The sequence below is a fragment of the Equus caballus genome, chromosome X (genome assembly GCF_041296265.1).
Source record: "Equus caballus isolate H_3958 breed thoroughbred chromosome X, TB-T2T, whole genome shotgun sequence".
NCBI lineage: Eukaryota > Metazoa > Chordata > Mammalia > Perissodactyla > Equidae > Equus > Equus caballus.
Window position 1 is genome coordinate 40148496 of NC_091715.1, and position 16543 is coordinate 40165038.

The 16543-nt window shown below is 51.4% G+C and overlaps 2 protein-coding genes across 4 annotated transcripts; one reads left to right on the forward strand and one right to left on the reverse strand.

The window, feature by feature from the left end:
• Positions 1-8606: 8606 nt before the first annotated feature.
• Positions 8607-12348, reverse strand: TIMM17B (translocase of inner mitochondrial membrane 17B). Of its 2 annotated transcripts, none has more exons than XM_001494341.6 (6): positions 12221-12348; positions 11246-11345; positions 10161-10224; positions 9247-9375; positions 9050-9160; positions 8607-8961 (listed from the first exon to the last, which is right to left on the reverse strand). In XM_001494341.6, exons 1-6 carry the CDS (start codon positions 12244-12246, stop codon positions 8873-8875), a joined length of 519 nt encoding a protein of 172 aa, XP_001494391.1. In that variant the 5' UTR covers positions 12247-12348; the 3' UTR covers positions 8607-8872. The 2 variants fall into 2 exon arrangements, with proteins under 2 accessions (XP_001494391.1, XP_005614187.1); XM_005614130.4 differs by having other exon boundaries at positions 12016-12252.
• Positions 12349-12441: 93 nt separating this feature from the next.
• On the forward strand, positions 12442-16503 carry PQBP1 (polyglutamine binding protein 1). 2 transcript variants are annotated; one of them, XM_001494409.6, is made up of 7 exons: positions 12442-12581; positions 12985-13069; positions 14881-14992; positions 15232-15344; positions 15540-15845; positions 16066-16129; positions 16295-16503. In XM_001494409.6, exons 2-7 carry the CDS (start codon positions 13003-13005, stop codon positions 16449-16451), a joined length of 819 nt encoding a protein of 272 aa, XP_001494459.1. In that variant the 5' UTR covers positions 12442-12581; positions 12985-13002; the 3' UTR covers positions 16452-16503. The 2 variants fall into 2 exon arrangements, with proteins under 2 accessions (XP_001494459.1, XP_005614188.1); XM_005614131.4 differs by lacking the exon at positions 12442-12581 and adding an exon at positions 12670-12798.
• Positions 16504-16543: the final 40 nt, after the last annotated feature.

Below are 16543 nucleotides of genomic sequence, written 5' to 3' on the forward strand. Positions count from 1 at the left end.
TACAGCCATTAGCATCCATCATCTTCAGAAAAAGTAGAGAGACCTAGTGGAATTCTAAAAGTAAAATCAACAAACTTCTGAGAAACCCTCAAACTTCCAGGGACTACAGTGTTGCCACGAGCCTTCATGGCAGAAAGATCTACTTCCTCTGGGGACCACCCCTCATTAGTTACTTATGAGTTAATAACAGACTACCCCACATGTTTTGTGATTTCACTTTTCGAATCCTAGATTCTATTTATTACATGCCAATGTAATTTAATACTACTAGAGATTCATATGATGCTTCCAGAAGTCTCCCTAACAAGTTCAAGCTGCCGCTGAGATGCAATGGAAAAGATCTTATTAATAGGCTTCAAACTGAGGATTCTTAGGAATTTTCCAGAAGCTGATGACAGCAGAGGCGGACAGCTTCTGCCCAAGATGAGGGAACAAGATTAATTTTCTGATTCTTCAGCACCCTTTTTCTGTTTTCATTCCACTGTTAATCTTGTCTATTATCGTACGTTTGACATCCTCTTAGTAACCAACTAAAATGTCTCTCAGTATGATCTCCCTTATTCTCATCCCGTTACTTTTGACATCCTGTGGTCGCTCTCTACCATTTAAGAAAAAAGCAAAATTCGTGTGTGTTTTCTCAGACCGTGGCTACTACTCTGAATTTGCTTGCTGGATCTCCCCCACCCCCAACACACCCACACATCTACCTGAAACGCTAATGAAAATTGAATAGCTGTTTCTTTCTATAGGTCCCTTCTGGTACTTACATTTCCCTCAAAAAATTAATCCCAAACTTTGATCTTGTAAAAACTGGACGTCGTCCTCACAGAATGCTTCTGCTGAGGTCATTCCACGCCCGTCAGCAAGAGCTAGCCTGTCAGGACTGGGAGCTAACGCTGGGGCACTTTGTTCTCTTCAGGGACACGCCAGCCTGTTTGGCTGCTACTGTTTAACTCCATTTGAGAACTCCGTCCCTCTTGCAGGGGTACAAATGGCCTTTTTCTGCTGTGATAAATGAGACAGATGCTCCCAATACAGTCTGTGCTCTACTAGGAAACTTGTCGCTCCTTAAGTAGACAGTGGGCTTACACCTGCCTGATGTACACTAACTTATCCTGTGTATTCAGGGTATTTGTTCCACGTATTCAGATATTTCAAACTACCACCCTCCTGTGGTCCATGCTTTCCTGAGGCTATCCAGAGATCTCCAAAAACGAGGCAAGCATCTGCTACTCAGAAGAGCTCCCAGGAGGGATCGCTGGACCCTCTTCGTGTGAGCGGCAGTCCCACAGTGAGGAAAGGTGGTCCCAAACCCGGCTCTGCCCTTAGCAGATGCCATAAACGACACCACTTCTACTCTAGCAGCCCACCAAAGCGGTTTGGCTTTAAATTCACCGGCCAGAGTCGTCCTGAGCAGTCGCTAGCCCCTGATTTCCTGTGGCGTCGCCCAGGGCGAGGGGACACTTCCACACACCCTTCTCGCTGCGCTCACACATACTCCAGGTCGAGCAGAACCATTTCTGATGAGGCCAAAAGAAAAAGCCACCAGGCTCTCACGAGAGGCCAGCTGGACTCTGGACGGGTTTCCGTGGCCTGGGTTTGGCCATCGAGGCCCCCGTCTCCAGGGTCTCTTACCAGGACTGATCATCTCACTTCCGGGAACTGTCTGGGGTGCATTTGGCCCGTGTAGCCTGTCCAGAGTCTTAAATGCCACCGCACAACCCTTGTCACATCAGAGGACTCAACACAAACGCATCTAACACAAACCCAGATCTTGTAATGGCTTTCCTAACACCCTTAACTGAGATGCCCGTGCTTCTCCATGATTTCTGTTCTCCGTCACTGCAATGAGCTAATAAACCCAACCTTGTTTAACTACTAGTGGTAGTTCAACTACCAGAATGGTAGTTTTTGGCTGAAGCCCATTGACATTATTCACTTAGAAAATCCAAGAGAATCGTCTAAAAAACTTCTGGACCTAATAAGATAAGTGAGCAAGGTGACCAAAACGAGACTGAATACAAAATTGAATAGCCTTCCTTTACAGACACTTAAAATCAGAAAATGCAATAGAAAAGGATACTGTTCATCATGGTAACAAAATGCATATATTAAGCATGAAAAGTATGAGCTCTACACATTTTTTACAGAAGAAAGAAAACGTGATCTGAATAAACAGGGAGAGATATCATGTTCCAGGCATGAAGAATCAACATTGGATAAATGTGTCCCCAAACTAATCTATAAATTCAATTTAACACCAGTAGGATTCTTTTTAATCTCCTAAATTATTAAATACTTCAAAAGCACAGTAATCTGTATAAGAAAATAATATAATGAATACCTGTGAACTGTCAACATTTTGTCACTTGCTTCAAGTTTTTTTTTCTTTTTTTTTTTGTGAGGAAGATTGGCCCCGAGCTAACATCTCTCGCCAATCCTCCTCTTTTTGCTTGAGGAAGGTTGTCGTTGAGCTAACATCTGTGCCAATCTTCCTCCACTTTATGTAGGGCGCCGCCACAGCGTGGCCAGAGGAGTGGTGCTGGGTCCAACACCCAGGATCCAAACCTGTGAACCCCAGGCCACCGAAGCAGAGTGCACGAACTTAACCACTATGCCACTGGGCCAGCCCCCAAGTTTTTTCTTTAAGAAACAAAATATTTTACCTCCAGCTGAAACCTACGAGATTCCCCTACCCAGTTCCCTCCTTCCCCCTCCCTCCTGTGAGGTAACTGCAATCCCGAATTGATCACCGGTCATTCTCTTGTGTATTTTATTCTTCTGTTATGCAATTAGGGATCCATAAACTGCACATCTTGTTTGCATGGGGTTTTTTTTGACTTGTTTAAAAATACTCTACATAGCAGTCTTCAACTTTCCTTCTTCTGTCTCATATTGTAGGTTCAGGAATGATCCAAGTTGATACATGTGGCTCTAGTCCATATTTAACCCTTCAGTAAGGTATAATATGCATACATAAAGGTGCATGTTATAAGGGTACAAGCTGATAAGTGTTCCCCAACTGAATACACGCATAACCGGCCACCAGAGGAAGAAAGAGAACCTGACCAGTAGCTCATGTCACATGCCGCCCTGGTGCCCGCTTCCAGTTACTGCCCACCCCAGAGTAACCACCACCCTGACTGATAACAGCATGGCTCAACTTAACCTGACATGAACTTTGTCTAAAGGGAATCATACGTATGCATTCTTTTCTGTCTGGCAGCTGCTTTTGCCCAAGATGAAGAGATTCATCCATGTCACCCACATGGAATCATGGTTTGTTCATTTTCGTGGTGTTAAGTCAGAACTGAGAAGGGTCTGAGGTTTTACCCTAGTCTCAAGCTAACAAGTTAGCCTGCCACGGTTTTGCGCACACACACACACACACACACACACCCAAGACCCATGTGTTAGAAAAATAGACCATTTATTACTCACAGCAAAAAGCATCTGCCAGAGCAGTACCTACGCTGGTTCCTCCTGCCCCAATTTGCACAGGGCCAGCTGTTTCCTCACGTGCAGTGGGCTGCACTCCAGGAGGGGAACCTGAAATGAGGAGACTCTGAGCTTTTATGAAGCTGCTGACACACTTGACTGCCCTCCCCTCCCAGGCAGAGATGACTCGCTACCCTGGGATTTCAGCAGTCTCCTGGTTGAGGTGGGAAGGGCATTTCTAGGTTTATTATCTTGAATTGTCTCTAAATCTTTCCGGGAGGATGCACTATCTTTAATTTTCAAAACTGTTCAAACATACCCTCTGCTCGGAAGGCCTGGACCGTGCAGGAACATGAGAAACCCGTGGAGGCTTGTCTCCAGCACGTTGCTCTGTAGTATACATTCTACATTGTGCGAATACACCATAATTTATTGATTTGTTCTTCAGTTGGTGCAAATTTAGGTAGTTTTCACTTTGGGGTTATTATGAATAAAGCTGCTGTAAACATTCTTGTACATGGCTTTGGTTAACACTTGAACACATTTCTGTTAGGTGTATACCTAGAGGTGGCATCATTGGGTGATAACTGTGCATATATGCAGCTGTAGTAGCTACTGCCAAACAGTTTTCCAAAATGATTGTTGTCTCCACTACACTCCCATCAGCTGTGAATGAGACACCTTGTTTCTAGAAATCCTTAGCAACACTTGGTATTATCAGATTAAAAAATTTTTGCCCTTCTGATTATGAAATAGTATTTTGATGCTTTAATACACAGCTCTCTGATTTACTGTAAGCATATTTTCATATATTATTGGCCATTTGAGTTTCATCTTTTGTAAGATTTTGTTCATATCCTTTGTTTGCTTTTCTATTGGGTTGTTTGTCTTTTTCTTATTATTTTGTAGGAGCTCTTTATATATTGTGGCTAGTCATCCTTTATCAATTACATGTTTTGAAGCTGACTATGTCTTTTGGGGATAGATACCTCCGTATGTTGATCTAGGAAGATGGGCCACACAAAACCATCAAGCTCCCACTATGCTTGGGGAGACCAAGCAATATTTCCTATTGTCCTGAGGGACACAGATTTAACCGAGAGAGAGGTGGACCTGGAGGTATCCTCTAGCCAGTTTGAGGGATAAAGCAGAAGCATCAGGCATGGATCAACACCTGAAGACCACACAGGATCTGGCACATCTCAGAAGATGCCTGTGTGAAGAAATGACCTCCAAGGACAGCTCATTCTCCCCATGTCCTCTGTAAGTCTCCAGAAGCTAGACTCCAGCAGGGGGAAAATGAAGGATGTGCAGAGAGCCTGTGTGGACTGAAACTACTAAGGAAATGGGGTTCAGTGGGGGCAGATCCTAAAGGAATTGAGATTTCCTTTTGTGAAGGAAAATACAACATGTTCATTATTTCACTGAAATTAAAAAAAAAAAAAAAATCCTTGGGGCCAGCCCCATGGCTGAGTGGTTAAGGTTCCACACTGCTTTGGCAGCCCGGGCGTGCACCTGCTGCACTCATCAGCCATGCTGTGGCAGTGACCTTCGGAAACTCGAAGCACTGTAAATAAGGATATAAACGCTTTGCCACTTTCAGGCAGTACAACCATGGGCCAGTTGCATTACCGCTTCGTGCTTTCGCTTTCCTCCTATGTATAATCAGGGTAACAAAGGAAGGTTTCCCCATCACCTCTGAAGCGATCATTGGCACAGCCTTCCTCTTCCACATGCTTGCAGGTACTCTGACGACACTGCAGATTCCCCAGAGACGGCCCCCACTGGTCGGTTCCAGAGGTTGGCCCTAAATGGCTCCTTGAGATTCCTCCCGGTTCCCAATCTCAGGGCATTATCTCTAAAGGTGTATCCCCGGGGGGGGGGCGGCCCTCCCACCCACCTTGATGACCTGGGGTGGTGGGGGTGGGGATATCGGAGCTGTCCTGCCCAGTCAGGCCAGGATCTCCACTGCCACGAAGAGAACAGAGGAAATAAGAGTGCTCAGCCCAGCAACCCCAGACTCTGGGTAAGGTGTGTGCGCCCAGCTCTCTTGTCTCTCTTACTTTCTCTCTCCCACTCTCTGTTCTGACGCTCTGCTGTCTCTACCTTCTCTGTCTTGTTCTGACTCTCTCTGCCCCTGTATCTCTTGTTTGCTACCTCTGTCTGTCTAACTCGCCCAATCTCCATCTGTCTCCTCGCTTTAACTCTTTCCTCTCTCTTTTTTACGTGTTGTACTATATCCTTTTCTCTCTTTCGGTATCTCTCTTTTTCTGCATCTCTGTCTCTCCTTTGATGTCTCTGTACATTCTGGCTTCTCTTCCTCTTGGTATCTATGTCTCTCTCGCTAGCCTTTCTATTCTCTCTCTCCCTGTCTGTCTTTGATTTCCCCAGGTCTCTCTCCCCAGCCTCTCAGGGCCCCTGCCTGAGGAAGTGGACAGGGTGATTTCCCCACCCTGCTGAGGGCTAGACGCTCTTGTTCTTCCCTGATTCTGTCCACCCCTCTAACCCTCCTAGCTCACCAAATATTTTCCTCCCCACCTCTCGCCCCCGCTCCCAGATGGATGGCAAAAGAGAGTGTGAGAGCCACCAGCCAGGGAGATCAAAGCAGAGAAATGGGGAAGGAGGGCTGGGGGCCAGATCAAGACACACAGAGGCAGAGGTGAGGCTAAGGCAGGGAGGAAGCAGGAAAGAAGACAGGGAGGAAGAAGTGAACGAGAGCCGGTGGAATCCTTGTTGGAAGAGGACAGGATTAAATTAGAGACGGAGTGAGAGAGACCGCTAGAGAGAAAGAAAGGACGCAGGTCGGGCATCTCTCTGCCTCTCTGAGGCCCCTCAGCTAGAGGGTAAGTGGGCAGGTGGCCTGAGGAGGCCTGGCCTGACAGCCCTGTCGGCCCAGCCCCTCAATCCAGCTCACAACTCCACACTGCCTCCTCGCCCTCTTGCCTTCTCTCCTGCGTTTGTCTCCATCTGACGCTGAGGGTCTTCCCACATCCCTACCTGCATTTCTGACTCACACAGCTTCTTTCTCTTACCATCTCTGCCCTTTCTTCGTGTCTCTGTCTCTTTTCGATTATCTTTTGTATGTCTCTCTCTGCCTCCATCTCTTTCTACATCTTCATTAATGTCTCCACCTCCCTATGTGTATGTCTGTTTCTATTTCTCTCTCCATCTCTGTTTCTGTCTCACTCTCCGTCTATCTCCCGCCTTCTCTCGCCCTCTGCAGTCCCTCCGGCGGGGCTGACCCCGCATTCCCTTCTTTTAGGAAGAGAAGCAGGCCCGCAGCCAGGCGGGGGACGGGCCCTGAGGACCTAGGCCCAGCTCCGGAGACCTGGGCAACTCCGGGCGCTCCAGCCCCAACTAGGGGCCGGGTGATGCCCTACGACTCTCCCCCGAAGCCCCAAGCCTCGGTTTCTAAGCCCGGTCCTCCGCTAAACCTGCTACTGGTCCCACCCCGCGCCAGCCAGCGGCCCGAGGAGCCAGAAAAGGCCCCGAAGGTAGCCATGAACCGCTCCACCGCCCGGGGGGTCCACCCGCTTTCCAGAACCGGGGACGGGAAACAGGGTCCCAGGGGCGAGAGAGGAGGGCGGAGCCCCCGGGGGTTTGAGGTACCCGAAGGGGTGGGACCTTAGGAGCGGGAGAAGGCGAGGCCCGAAGATACGAAGAGGTAGGGTCTAGAGGCTGCTGAGGAGGGGGCTTGAAGGGGCGGGGCCCATTTGGAGGGGACCAGGGACATACAGTAGGGACAGGGCCTCAGAAGTGCCCGAGTCCATATAGAAAGCAGGTAGGGTCCACAGGAACCTTAGAGGGCAGGGTTGAAAGGTAGGAAGGGGGGTGGAGCCTGAGGGGGCGGAGCCAGAAGGAACCAAGGGGCGGGGCCTGAAGACACGCACCAGGGCAGCCTGAGAGGGGTGGAACCTGTGGCCTCCTGGAAGGGGAAGGCCCAGAGGAGCTAGTGGGGTGGCGTTTGATAGGAGCAGAGTGGGGTCTGGAAATACTGGGGGTGGATGGAACCTGGAGGTGAGGAAGCGCGGGACCCGGGCGTACAGAAAGGGCAAGACCAGAGGAAGCGGCCAGGAAATACAAGGGTGGCAGCCCTGGTCTGATTTGCACCGCATCCTACACAGGGGTGTGTGTCGCTGCTGCTGGCGGAGCCACGTGTTTGAGGCTGGGGCCCTGCGAGAGCTGTGTGCTGGGTGCCCAGTATCCCCAACCTGCCCTCCCTGGGGCCCTCAGTCGGGTGGCTGTGCACGGCCTGGCACTGAGTCAATCAAGCAGGCAGTGTTGTAGTTCTGCTACCACTAGGGACCGCCAGTTCCCCGTTGGGGCCTTAGGAGGCCCAAGGACGCAGCATTTGCAACCCCAGGGAGCTGATTTTCTTGAGAGAGGGCATTTCCACCTCTTTGATGCCTTACACAAAAGGGAGTTTTCCTGTCTCCCACGAGGCCACTTGCACTGGAGCATTTGCACCCCAGCAGAGACAATGTTTGCCCTGTGAGTCAGGGTTTGCATGGAAGAGACATGTTGGGGGCTATGTCCATCCAGAAAAATCTCTTTCCCATAACTCTCCCATCCCAAAATGAAAACTCATTTCCAGTGATTTTGTGGTTTCCCTTAAAAAAAAATACTGACAACACTGAGCATCGCAGAACAGAAGCATCTCTATGGTGCAGAACAGAGACTGACACAGGGCACCTTCCCGGAGGCCAGGTCGCCCTGACCCTTGCTTCCATCCCAGGTCCACGGTGAGGCCACATGGAGGGGGACCGCCTTCACAATGAGGGGACTGGTATCCAGAAAGACAGTTCATTGTGAGGTCGGATTTCTCAGCCTTGGCAATGGGGGCAAGGGGGGCGGGGCCAGAGGTGTTGGTGTGCATGCGTGTGGGGGTTGGGTATGCAACATGCAAAGCTACCCGCTCCAGCCCAGCAATCCTTGCGTTCACTCCCTTCTTTCCCAAGCCTGTTCCTCTGTCTGTTATGATTCATCACTTGGCCCCCACACACCCCTATTCGTGTTCCTATTCGCATCTTGATTCACTCCCCTCCTGCTCATTCATCCCACAAACATTTACTAGAGCCCACTCTGTGCGACTCCAAATGCTAGGGCTTCCGAGTCCCTGAAGAGGGCTCTGCCCTTGTCCCATGGGTACCTCAAGGAGTACATACATAGGCATTTGAAAACTAGCTTTAAATACTCATCAAGGCGCCACAAGAAAGGACTGGGGTGAGAGCTTGTTACATGTGAGTGTGGGGCTGGGGTGCCCTGTCAGGGCAGCTGGGGTGCCCCACCCCCACCCTGGGACAAGGTAGCAGAGTAGAGGCCCTCTCTGGAAGGTCCCAGGGCCAACTGGGAGCCAGCCCTCCCTTCGAGGTAGATCATCGGGGAGGGAACCGAGGAGGAGCTCCCACGGTGGCGGTGACAGGCGGTCGCTTCCTCAGTGGTACTGCTGATAGCTGGGATAGCCTGGGGCTGGGGTACCCTCCTTAGGGGGCAGCTGGCTGGGGTCCTCCAGGAATGGGGGTGCTGGAGAGGGGAGAATGAGGCAAAGGTGAGTGGAGGAGGCTAGGGAGACCATGTCCCCCCTCCCTGACCAGCTTCCCCAGGTACTCACCATTGCGGAACTGCTGGGCAGTGTAGCGCGTGAGGAGGATGCCAACACCCTCGATGAGGGCCAACAGAATGCCCCCCATCATGGCTGAGCCCACCATGGCCAATGGGCCACCTGGAGGAGTGAGGAGGCAGGGACAGAGAGGTGAGGGCAGGCAGAACAGGGTGGAAGGGGCTGGGGCCGGGGGATGGGGCACTTACTGCGCGCAGCCAGCACAGCCCCGGTCAACGCTCCACTGGTGATGGAGTTCCAGGGATCCTCCTTGCCCCGCAGCCGCACGAGGCCACAGTCGATGGTGGAGAACAGGCCCCCCCACACTGCGAAGCTACCTGCAGGGGGACCAAGTCCTAATTAGTGTTCCTGGGGTATGCTGAGAATCCACGGCTCAGGGTCTGGGGACTTCCAAGGCCCGAATACTCTGGCAAAGAATGGGGAGAAAAACGCACATGCAAAGGGGGTAGCGGATAGTCCCCATCTGTCCCTGTGGGAGCTCCTTCAAGCTGTCTATAATCGCCATTGACACTCCCTTCCCCTTCAAAGGGAGTAACAAGTGTTTAAAAGCAGGTTTATCTTCTATATGGCTTTGAACAGAGCAACTGTGATCTTTATAATTGTCGAAATTCTGAACTTGGTTTCAGGGAGAAGGAAAGAGGTCAGGAAAGCCCAATAACAACAGGATAGTTAAAATGTTTACGGAGGCCTTACTGTGTGCCAGGACCTGATCTAGGCACTGCATGCTATTTGACTTCTGAAACTTTAAATTAGTTAATATTATTAAAGTGCTTACCAGAGCAACTCGCACTTAGTAAGTACTATGTAAACTACATAAATCACAAAACGACCGAGGTGGTTACTGTTATCGTCATCCCCATGTTACAGATGAGGTTCAGTGAGGTTAAGCCACTAGCCCAAGGTCACACAGCAGGGAAGAGCGAGGGCCTGGTTTAAACTCCAGAACTCACTCATATTAAATTGTTTGGAAACATCACTCCCCCAGGAAGGCCTAGGCAGAGTTGAGCCTAGACTCTGGACCCCCAGCTTGCAGTCTAGACCCAAAGGAGCAGCCACTCCCAACTTTGCCATCACATCTCCTATGTCTCCACAGGGCTCTCACCTCCAATCTGGGGGGCTCGGATCCTCACAGCGTTCACACTACCTCTCAGCCGGTGCCGGACTCCCTGGGAGAAAGCGAGGGGCGGGGCGTCAGAGCGGGACTGAGGCCACTGGCAGACAGGGTTTCTAGCTTTCAAGAGAGGGAAGGCGGTGGGAGAGCTGTCAGGAGTATCAAGGGGAGAGACGTGGAGAAGCAGCCAGGAACGAGGGGACTGGGAGCACCCCAGCATAGGCGTTCTCAGAGCTGGGCTGGGAAGTGCTCATTCTTTCACTCAATGATTACTGAGCACCTATGTGCCAGGCACTCTGCTGTCCGCAGGGACAGAGCAGTGAACCAGGCAGACCTGGCCCCTGCCCTCTCAGAGCTCACAGGGTAGCGGCAGAGACAGATCCCGAGCGAGGGTGCAGAGAAACAATAGCTTCAGACAGCAACATGCACCCTAAAGGAAACAGGACGAAGAGATCCCGCAGGGGCCGAGGGGTCAGGAAAGGCCTCTTTAAGGAGGGAGCATTTGTGCTGAGACCTTGAGGATGAGAGGGAGAAACTCAAGCAAAGAGTCAGGAAACAGAGTTCCAGGAGTTGAGGGGAGGGACAGGGCTAGAGACATCAACTGCAGAGACCCTAGCAAAGGGATGCCGTTTAAAGCCATGACATTTGATGAGATCTCCCGGGGGGGAGGTAGACAGAATTGCTTTTGTTAAATTAAAAGCATTTTCTCAACTTTGAGGCTGCCCTCCCTCTGCCAATTAACCTCCTGTCACTTCCCTCTATCCAGATTTCTGACCCGGAATCTGCCTCTAGGTAAAATCTGTCCGGCTTTGCACACCATTTAGGATTTGGCATGACCATTTTGACAGCACAGAGTTTCCAAAGGAGCTCCAGTTGGGTGGGCGGTGAGGTACAGAGGTCATGATTGCAGTTCCCTCCCAAACCTCATATCCTGGAGTTAGGCCTGGCACACAGTAGGCGAGCAGGAACCAGAATGAGTAAGGGCACGTGACCGGCAGTTCCATGCACTTTTCAGAGCAGTAGCCCATGCGGGCAGGGCAGGACCCTGGCACCACCCAGGGAAGGCCAGGACTCACGACAGGGGCATTACGGAAGCCCTTGATGGCCTGGAAGACTCCGCCGCCGATGACACCCATAGTGAAGGCTCCACCGCAATCATCCACAATCCGCCATGGGCTGCAAACGGGAAGGGGGGGACGGGGTTAATGTGAGCCCTCCCCCATGCCATATCACAGGGACTCCTTCCAAATGGAAGAAACCAAGTCTCTTGAAAGGGAATTAGCACTTCAGATAATAATGAGATTATTTTTCCCCTCATGTAAGCAAGAAATAGTGCAAAGGGGGAAAAACAGTAGTCTTCGCCCTGTCCTACCCTCCCCTTCGCAGTCAACCAAGGAATCAGCTTTACTACTATCAAAGATTAAATGAATTGATACAAACAAAGAGTTGGCACGTTTAAACAAGCGCTTTAGAAGTGTTAACTAGGTAGTATTGCTATTAAAGTAGTACAGGGTCGCACTCCCTTCTCCGACAAGGAGCACATCCAATCAAGCCCCGCCCTCTTCTCTCTTTTTTAACCGAGACACATAGAAAAAACCAAGAGCAGAACGTGGGGGAGGACCCAGCACCCCCTCCTTGCCCAGAATAGGCTCATCCAGGCCCCGCCCCCACTAACTAAAGCGACCTGGGAAAAACCCCGCGTGGTAACCCTGGGTATTTCCGCTCAACGCCGCCCCCCCCCCCCCGAGGCTGGAATGGTTTCGACCACCGTGTCTTTTCGTTAACAAAGAGGGACTGGGGTATACGTAATCAGGGGAAACGTGGAGTGTCTCGTCCGGCACCGCACCTTCTCTTCCAGGCACACAGCTGTGGCCTCTCTTAACGGAGCCCGAGTGGGAGGAATCAAGTGGACGGGAGCGAAGGAGACAAGTTTCTAAGCGTCTCCCGAGTCTGGGACGTGGCGCTGTGTGGCCGGTGCCTCCCCCGCCCGCCTCCCACAGCTGGCCGTGGCGCCGCAGCAACAGTCCCGATGCCTGTGCCCATCGCCGTACCAAGGCTCCCGAGCGTACTCCTCCATGGCGCCGGCGTCCGGCCGCGCAGTCTGGCTAAACCCCGACCGGGCCACGCCCCCATTGGAAACGCACCCAGGCCCTCTAGCGCTCCACCTCTTCCAGGGCAATGATTGGGTCGTTTGGCCATAAGGCAGGCCAAAGGCATGCTCTCATTGGTCACCCCGGTTTGCGTCATCTGTTCACCGCAGCCTGAGCGTCACCCAGTTACTCCAAGGCTCGGGGAGAGAGGACCTCGTTCAGTGCTTTGGCAGAAGAGAGTCGTGGGGTCCTGGTGATCATAGCGGCAACCAGAGCGAGGCGACCGGCCTGACAGTCTTCTGCTACCCACGTGACTGTATTGGTAACGTCGGGGTGGGCGCATTTTTTGGAGCTAGAGGAAGTACTGCAGTCTCCTCCCCCACCCCAGCGATTTGGTTCCTCCTACCCGGCAGTCTTTGGGGGACGTTGGGTGAACCCATTTCTGGGGCGCGGGGGAGCTGCGCTTGACCCCCTCGGCGGTGGGTGGAGCCTGAGCTAGGAACCCGGTTATGGAGCGCTGGGCCCGCCGGGGAGGATTGGTGAGAGTTTTGGTGATATTGCCATCTCTCCCACATTTTTGCGCGTAGATTCTGTCCCCCCAGCTATTGGTGCTGGTGGGGAGGTGGGGGTCCAGATGAGTGCTTGCTCGGGGGAGGCACTTGGTTACAGGCTCCAGATTGCAGTCCTCATCTGCGCTGGTTTTTAGAGTGTCTGTCTGTCCCTAGGTCGGTCTGGTACCCACTATGCCGCTTCCCGTTGCGCTACAGACCCGCTTGGCCAAGAGAGGCATCCTCAAACATCTTGAGCCCGGTGAGAGAGCTAAGAGCAGCTGGACCTACCGTGCGCCAGGCTGGACAGGCACTTTGTTGTTGATACTGCCACTTGATAACTAGCATGGGCCTACTGTGCACCGAGCAGCGGGGTGGCATGGTTAAAAATATGGATTCCTGACAGCGATTCCTACCACGTGCCGGGCACGGGGGAGATAGACATTTCATCCTTAATACTGACAGCTGATGACTGTTTTGGGCCTACTGTATGCCAGGTATAATCCATCAATCGATCCATGGAAGTGGTTACAAAGTACCTAATAGTAAAGGTAGCTGACATCTGCAGTCTCCTGTGCATGTGCCACGTACAGTGGCAGGATGCTACTACTTTGTTCTTTACCATACTGATGACATTACGTCAGACCTCCCATGGTGTCAGGCACTGTGCCGGTGATTTTTATTGTTTTATTGTTCACTACATCAATAGCTGACATGTATTTTGGGTCTACTAAGTGCCTGGCATACACATTATGGTTAACAGTATAAAATAATGATAGGATGTATCATGTAGGCCTACTGTGCTGCTGCTGCTAATATTTAGACCTTATTGTCAATAATAGTAAAAGGTGGCATCAGTTTTGGACTGCAGTATGCCAGGCACTGGAAAATACATCTTATTTTCACCTTATTGATAAATGACATCTATTACAAACCTACTGTGTGCCAGACATAGATCTTGTAGTTAATAATACTGATAATGATCATTGATATTTATTTTCAGCCTCTTGAGTACCAGGCACTGTGCTGACCGTATATATCTTATTAAAAATACTGATGATTATAGCTGACATCTGTTTTGGGCCTACTGTGTGACAGACACTATGGTGTTGCTGACATATAGGGGCATACTTCATTTTATCGTGCTTTGCGGATAATGTGTTTTTTATAAGACCCTCCACCAGCAAAAAGATTACAACTCACTGAAGGCTGGCTAGCATTTTTTAGCAATAAAGTATTTTTAATTAAGGTACATACGTTGTTTCTTTAGATATAATACTACTGCACACTTACTAGACTACAGTATAGTGTAAACCTAACTTTTATATGCATTGGGAAACCAAAAAATCCGTGTGAGACTCACTTTATTGCAATATTCGCTTTATTGTGGTGGTCTGGAACCAGACCTGCAACATCGCCAAGATCTGTCTGTACATTTCATTGTTAGTTATCTCCACAGCTGAAATCTGTGCTAGGCCTACTGAGGGCCAGATACTGGGCTGACAGCCTACACCTTTTTTATTTTACTGATATGAACTGACAACTGTTGTGTGCTTACTGTGTGTCAGGCCTCAGGAGCTGAATAGACTCAGTGTCTAGATAACCCCTTGCTGTCCAGACTCTTGCTACTCAATATACAGGAGTCAGAAACCCCATATTTGCCAAGCTTGGGAGCTGAAGAGAGCTGGACATAATTTCACATAAACCCCTTGCTGTTCAAACTCATTTTATCCAAATAGGTTTGGATAGTGTGGTGTCAGTTAACTACCTGAACTCAGGACCTGAATAAATATGGATCCATTTGGTGATGAAGCCCTTTCTAAACTCTGAAACCAGATAGGTTTGGGTAACAATATATCATATCTTATGTGAACCCAGAAATAGAACAGATTTAGGTACATTTTTTGGTAAATCCGTATATTCGGATACTTGGATTTGGAATGTGAGTGAGAATTGCCAGGGCAGCTGAGACCTGGCGCACGCGCTCTGTGACTGTGAGCATCTCCCCAGGCCCTAAGTGTAGGGTGAGAATCCCCCTGCTCCTCACTGCTCTCCCCATCCCTGCCCTGCCAGAACCGGAGGAAGAGATCATTGCCGAGGACTACGACGATGATCCTGTGGACTATGAGGCTACCCGGTTGGAGGGCCTGCCACCAAGTTGGTACAAAGTGTTCGACCCATCCTGGTGAGCCTGGGGACCTGGCGGGGAGGGGAGCTGACTTCTGACTTCATCCTTCCTGTGCCGTCCCTGGCCTTGGGGTAAATGGAGGACACAGGGGAAGAGATGGAGGTCCTCCCCATGGGGTCCTGACGTGGGGCAGGTATAGGCAGAGATTGGGGAGACAGGAGTTGAGGCTACAAAGGGGGAACATCCATGCTGACATTCCTTTTCTCCCTCCCTCCCACTCTCCCACTGCCCCGCAGCGGGCTCCCTTACTACTGGAATGTGGACACAGACCTCGTGTCCTGGCTCTCCCCACATGACCCCAACTCCGTTGTTACCAAATCTGCCAAGAAGCTCAGGAGCAGTAACACAGGTGAGTTGGCAGATGCAAGCGTGCCTCGAGGGCTTCTAGCAGTTCTCAGAGAGGGGTCAGGTGAATGATGGTGGATCCAGGAGGGTCAGGTGAGACAGGCAGGCCCAGCTCAGGCCAGGGAGGTTGCCAAAGGCAGAGGCTGCTAGGTCCTGAGATGGGAGGAGGAAGGTCACTTCAAAGCTTTCATGTCCCCAGATGCTGAAGAGAAGCTGGACCGGAGCCATGAGAAGTCAGACCGGGGCCATGAGAAGTCAGACCGGGGCCACGAGAAGTCAGATCGGGGCCACGAGAAGTCAGACCGGGGCCACGAGAAGTTAGACCGGGGCCACGAGAAGTCTGACCGAGACCGAGAGCGAGGCTATGACAAGGTGGACAGAGAGAGAGAGCGGGACAGGGATCGGGACCGGGACCGTGGGTATGACAAGGCAGACCGAGAAGAGAGCAAAGAACGGCGCCACCATCGCCGGGAGGAGCTAGCTCCCTACCCCAAGAGCAAGAAGGGTAAGCTGACAGGGCCGGGACTGGGGTGAGGCGAGGGAGAGCTGGGGTGCATGATGGAAGGAAGCCCTCACTTCCCTTGATGCCTAAACGTGGGATCTGGGAGAAGGTGGTGTGGGTTGTCGCAGCCGCAGGCTCCATTTCTTCCTGGGATGGGGAACTCAGTGATCAGAGGCTCCTTGTGCCTCCACTGAAGACCTCACTCTGCCACCTACTTCGACAGCGGCGAGCCGGAAGGATGAAGAGTTAGACCCCATGGACCCCAGCTCGTACTCGGATGCACCCCGGTGAGTGACAACTGCTCACAACCCCTTCTCTTGCCTTGTGACTCACCACACCAGCGACCATTCCTTTCTTCCTCACTGTCTCCTTCCCGCAGTCATAAGTGGGGCGGCGGGGGGGGTGCCTACTACATCCCGTATTCTCACCCCCTGATCTTCTGTCACCTCCAGGGGCACGTGGTCAACCGGACTCCCCAAGCGGAACGAGGCCAAGACGGGTGCAGATACGACAGCAGCTGGGCCCCTCTTCCAGCAGCGCCCCTACCCGTCCCCAGGGGCTGTGCTCAGGGCCAACGCCGAGGCCTCCCGAACCAAGCAACAGGACTGAGCCCCCCGTGCTACCCCCGGGCTTTGTAATAAAAGCTTTTTGGTGGATCATGCCCACAAGGCCTGAATGCTTTCTTCCCTCGCACTTTCGAG

Excerpts from the sequence above, each read along its gene's own strand:
- TIMM17B (XM_001494341.6), bottom strand. The coding sequence starts at position 12,246 with ATGGAGGAGTACGCTCGGGAGCCTTG. Across the intron at positions 9,376-10,160 it reads CCGAGCCCCCCAGATTGGAG|GTAGCTTCGCAGTGTGGGGG; the intron begins GTGAGAGCCCTG and ends GTCCCCCTGCAG. Across the intron at positions 9,161-9,246 it reads GGCTGTGCTGGCTGCGCGCA|GTGGCCCATTGGCCATGGTG; the intron begins GTAAGTGCCCCA and ends TCACTCCTCCAG.
- PQBP1 (XM_005614131.4), top strand. The coding sequence starts at position 12,769 with ATGGAGCGCTGGGCCCGCCGGGGAGGATTG. Across the intron at positions 14,993-15,231 it reads AAAGTGTTCGACCCATCCTG|CGGGCTCCCTTACTACTGGA; the intron begins GTGAGCCTGGGG and ends ACTGCCCCGCAG. Across the intron at positions 16,130-16,294 it reads TCGTACTCGGATGCACCCCG|GGGCACGTGGTCAACCGGAC; the intron begins GTGAGTGACAAC and ends TGTCACCTCCAG.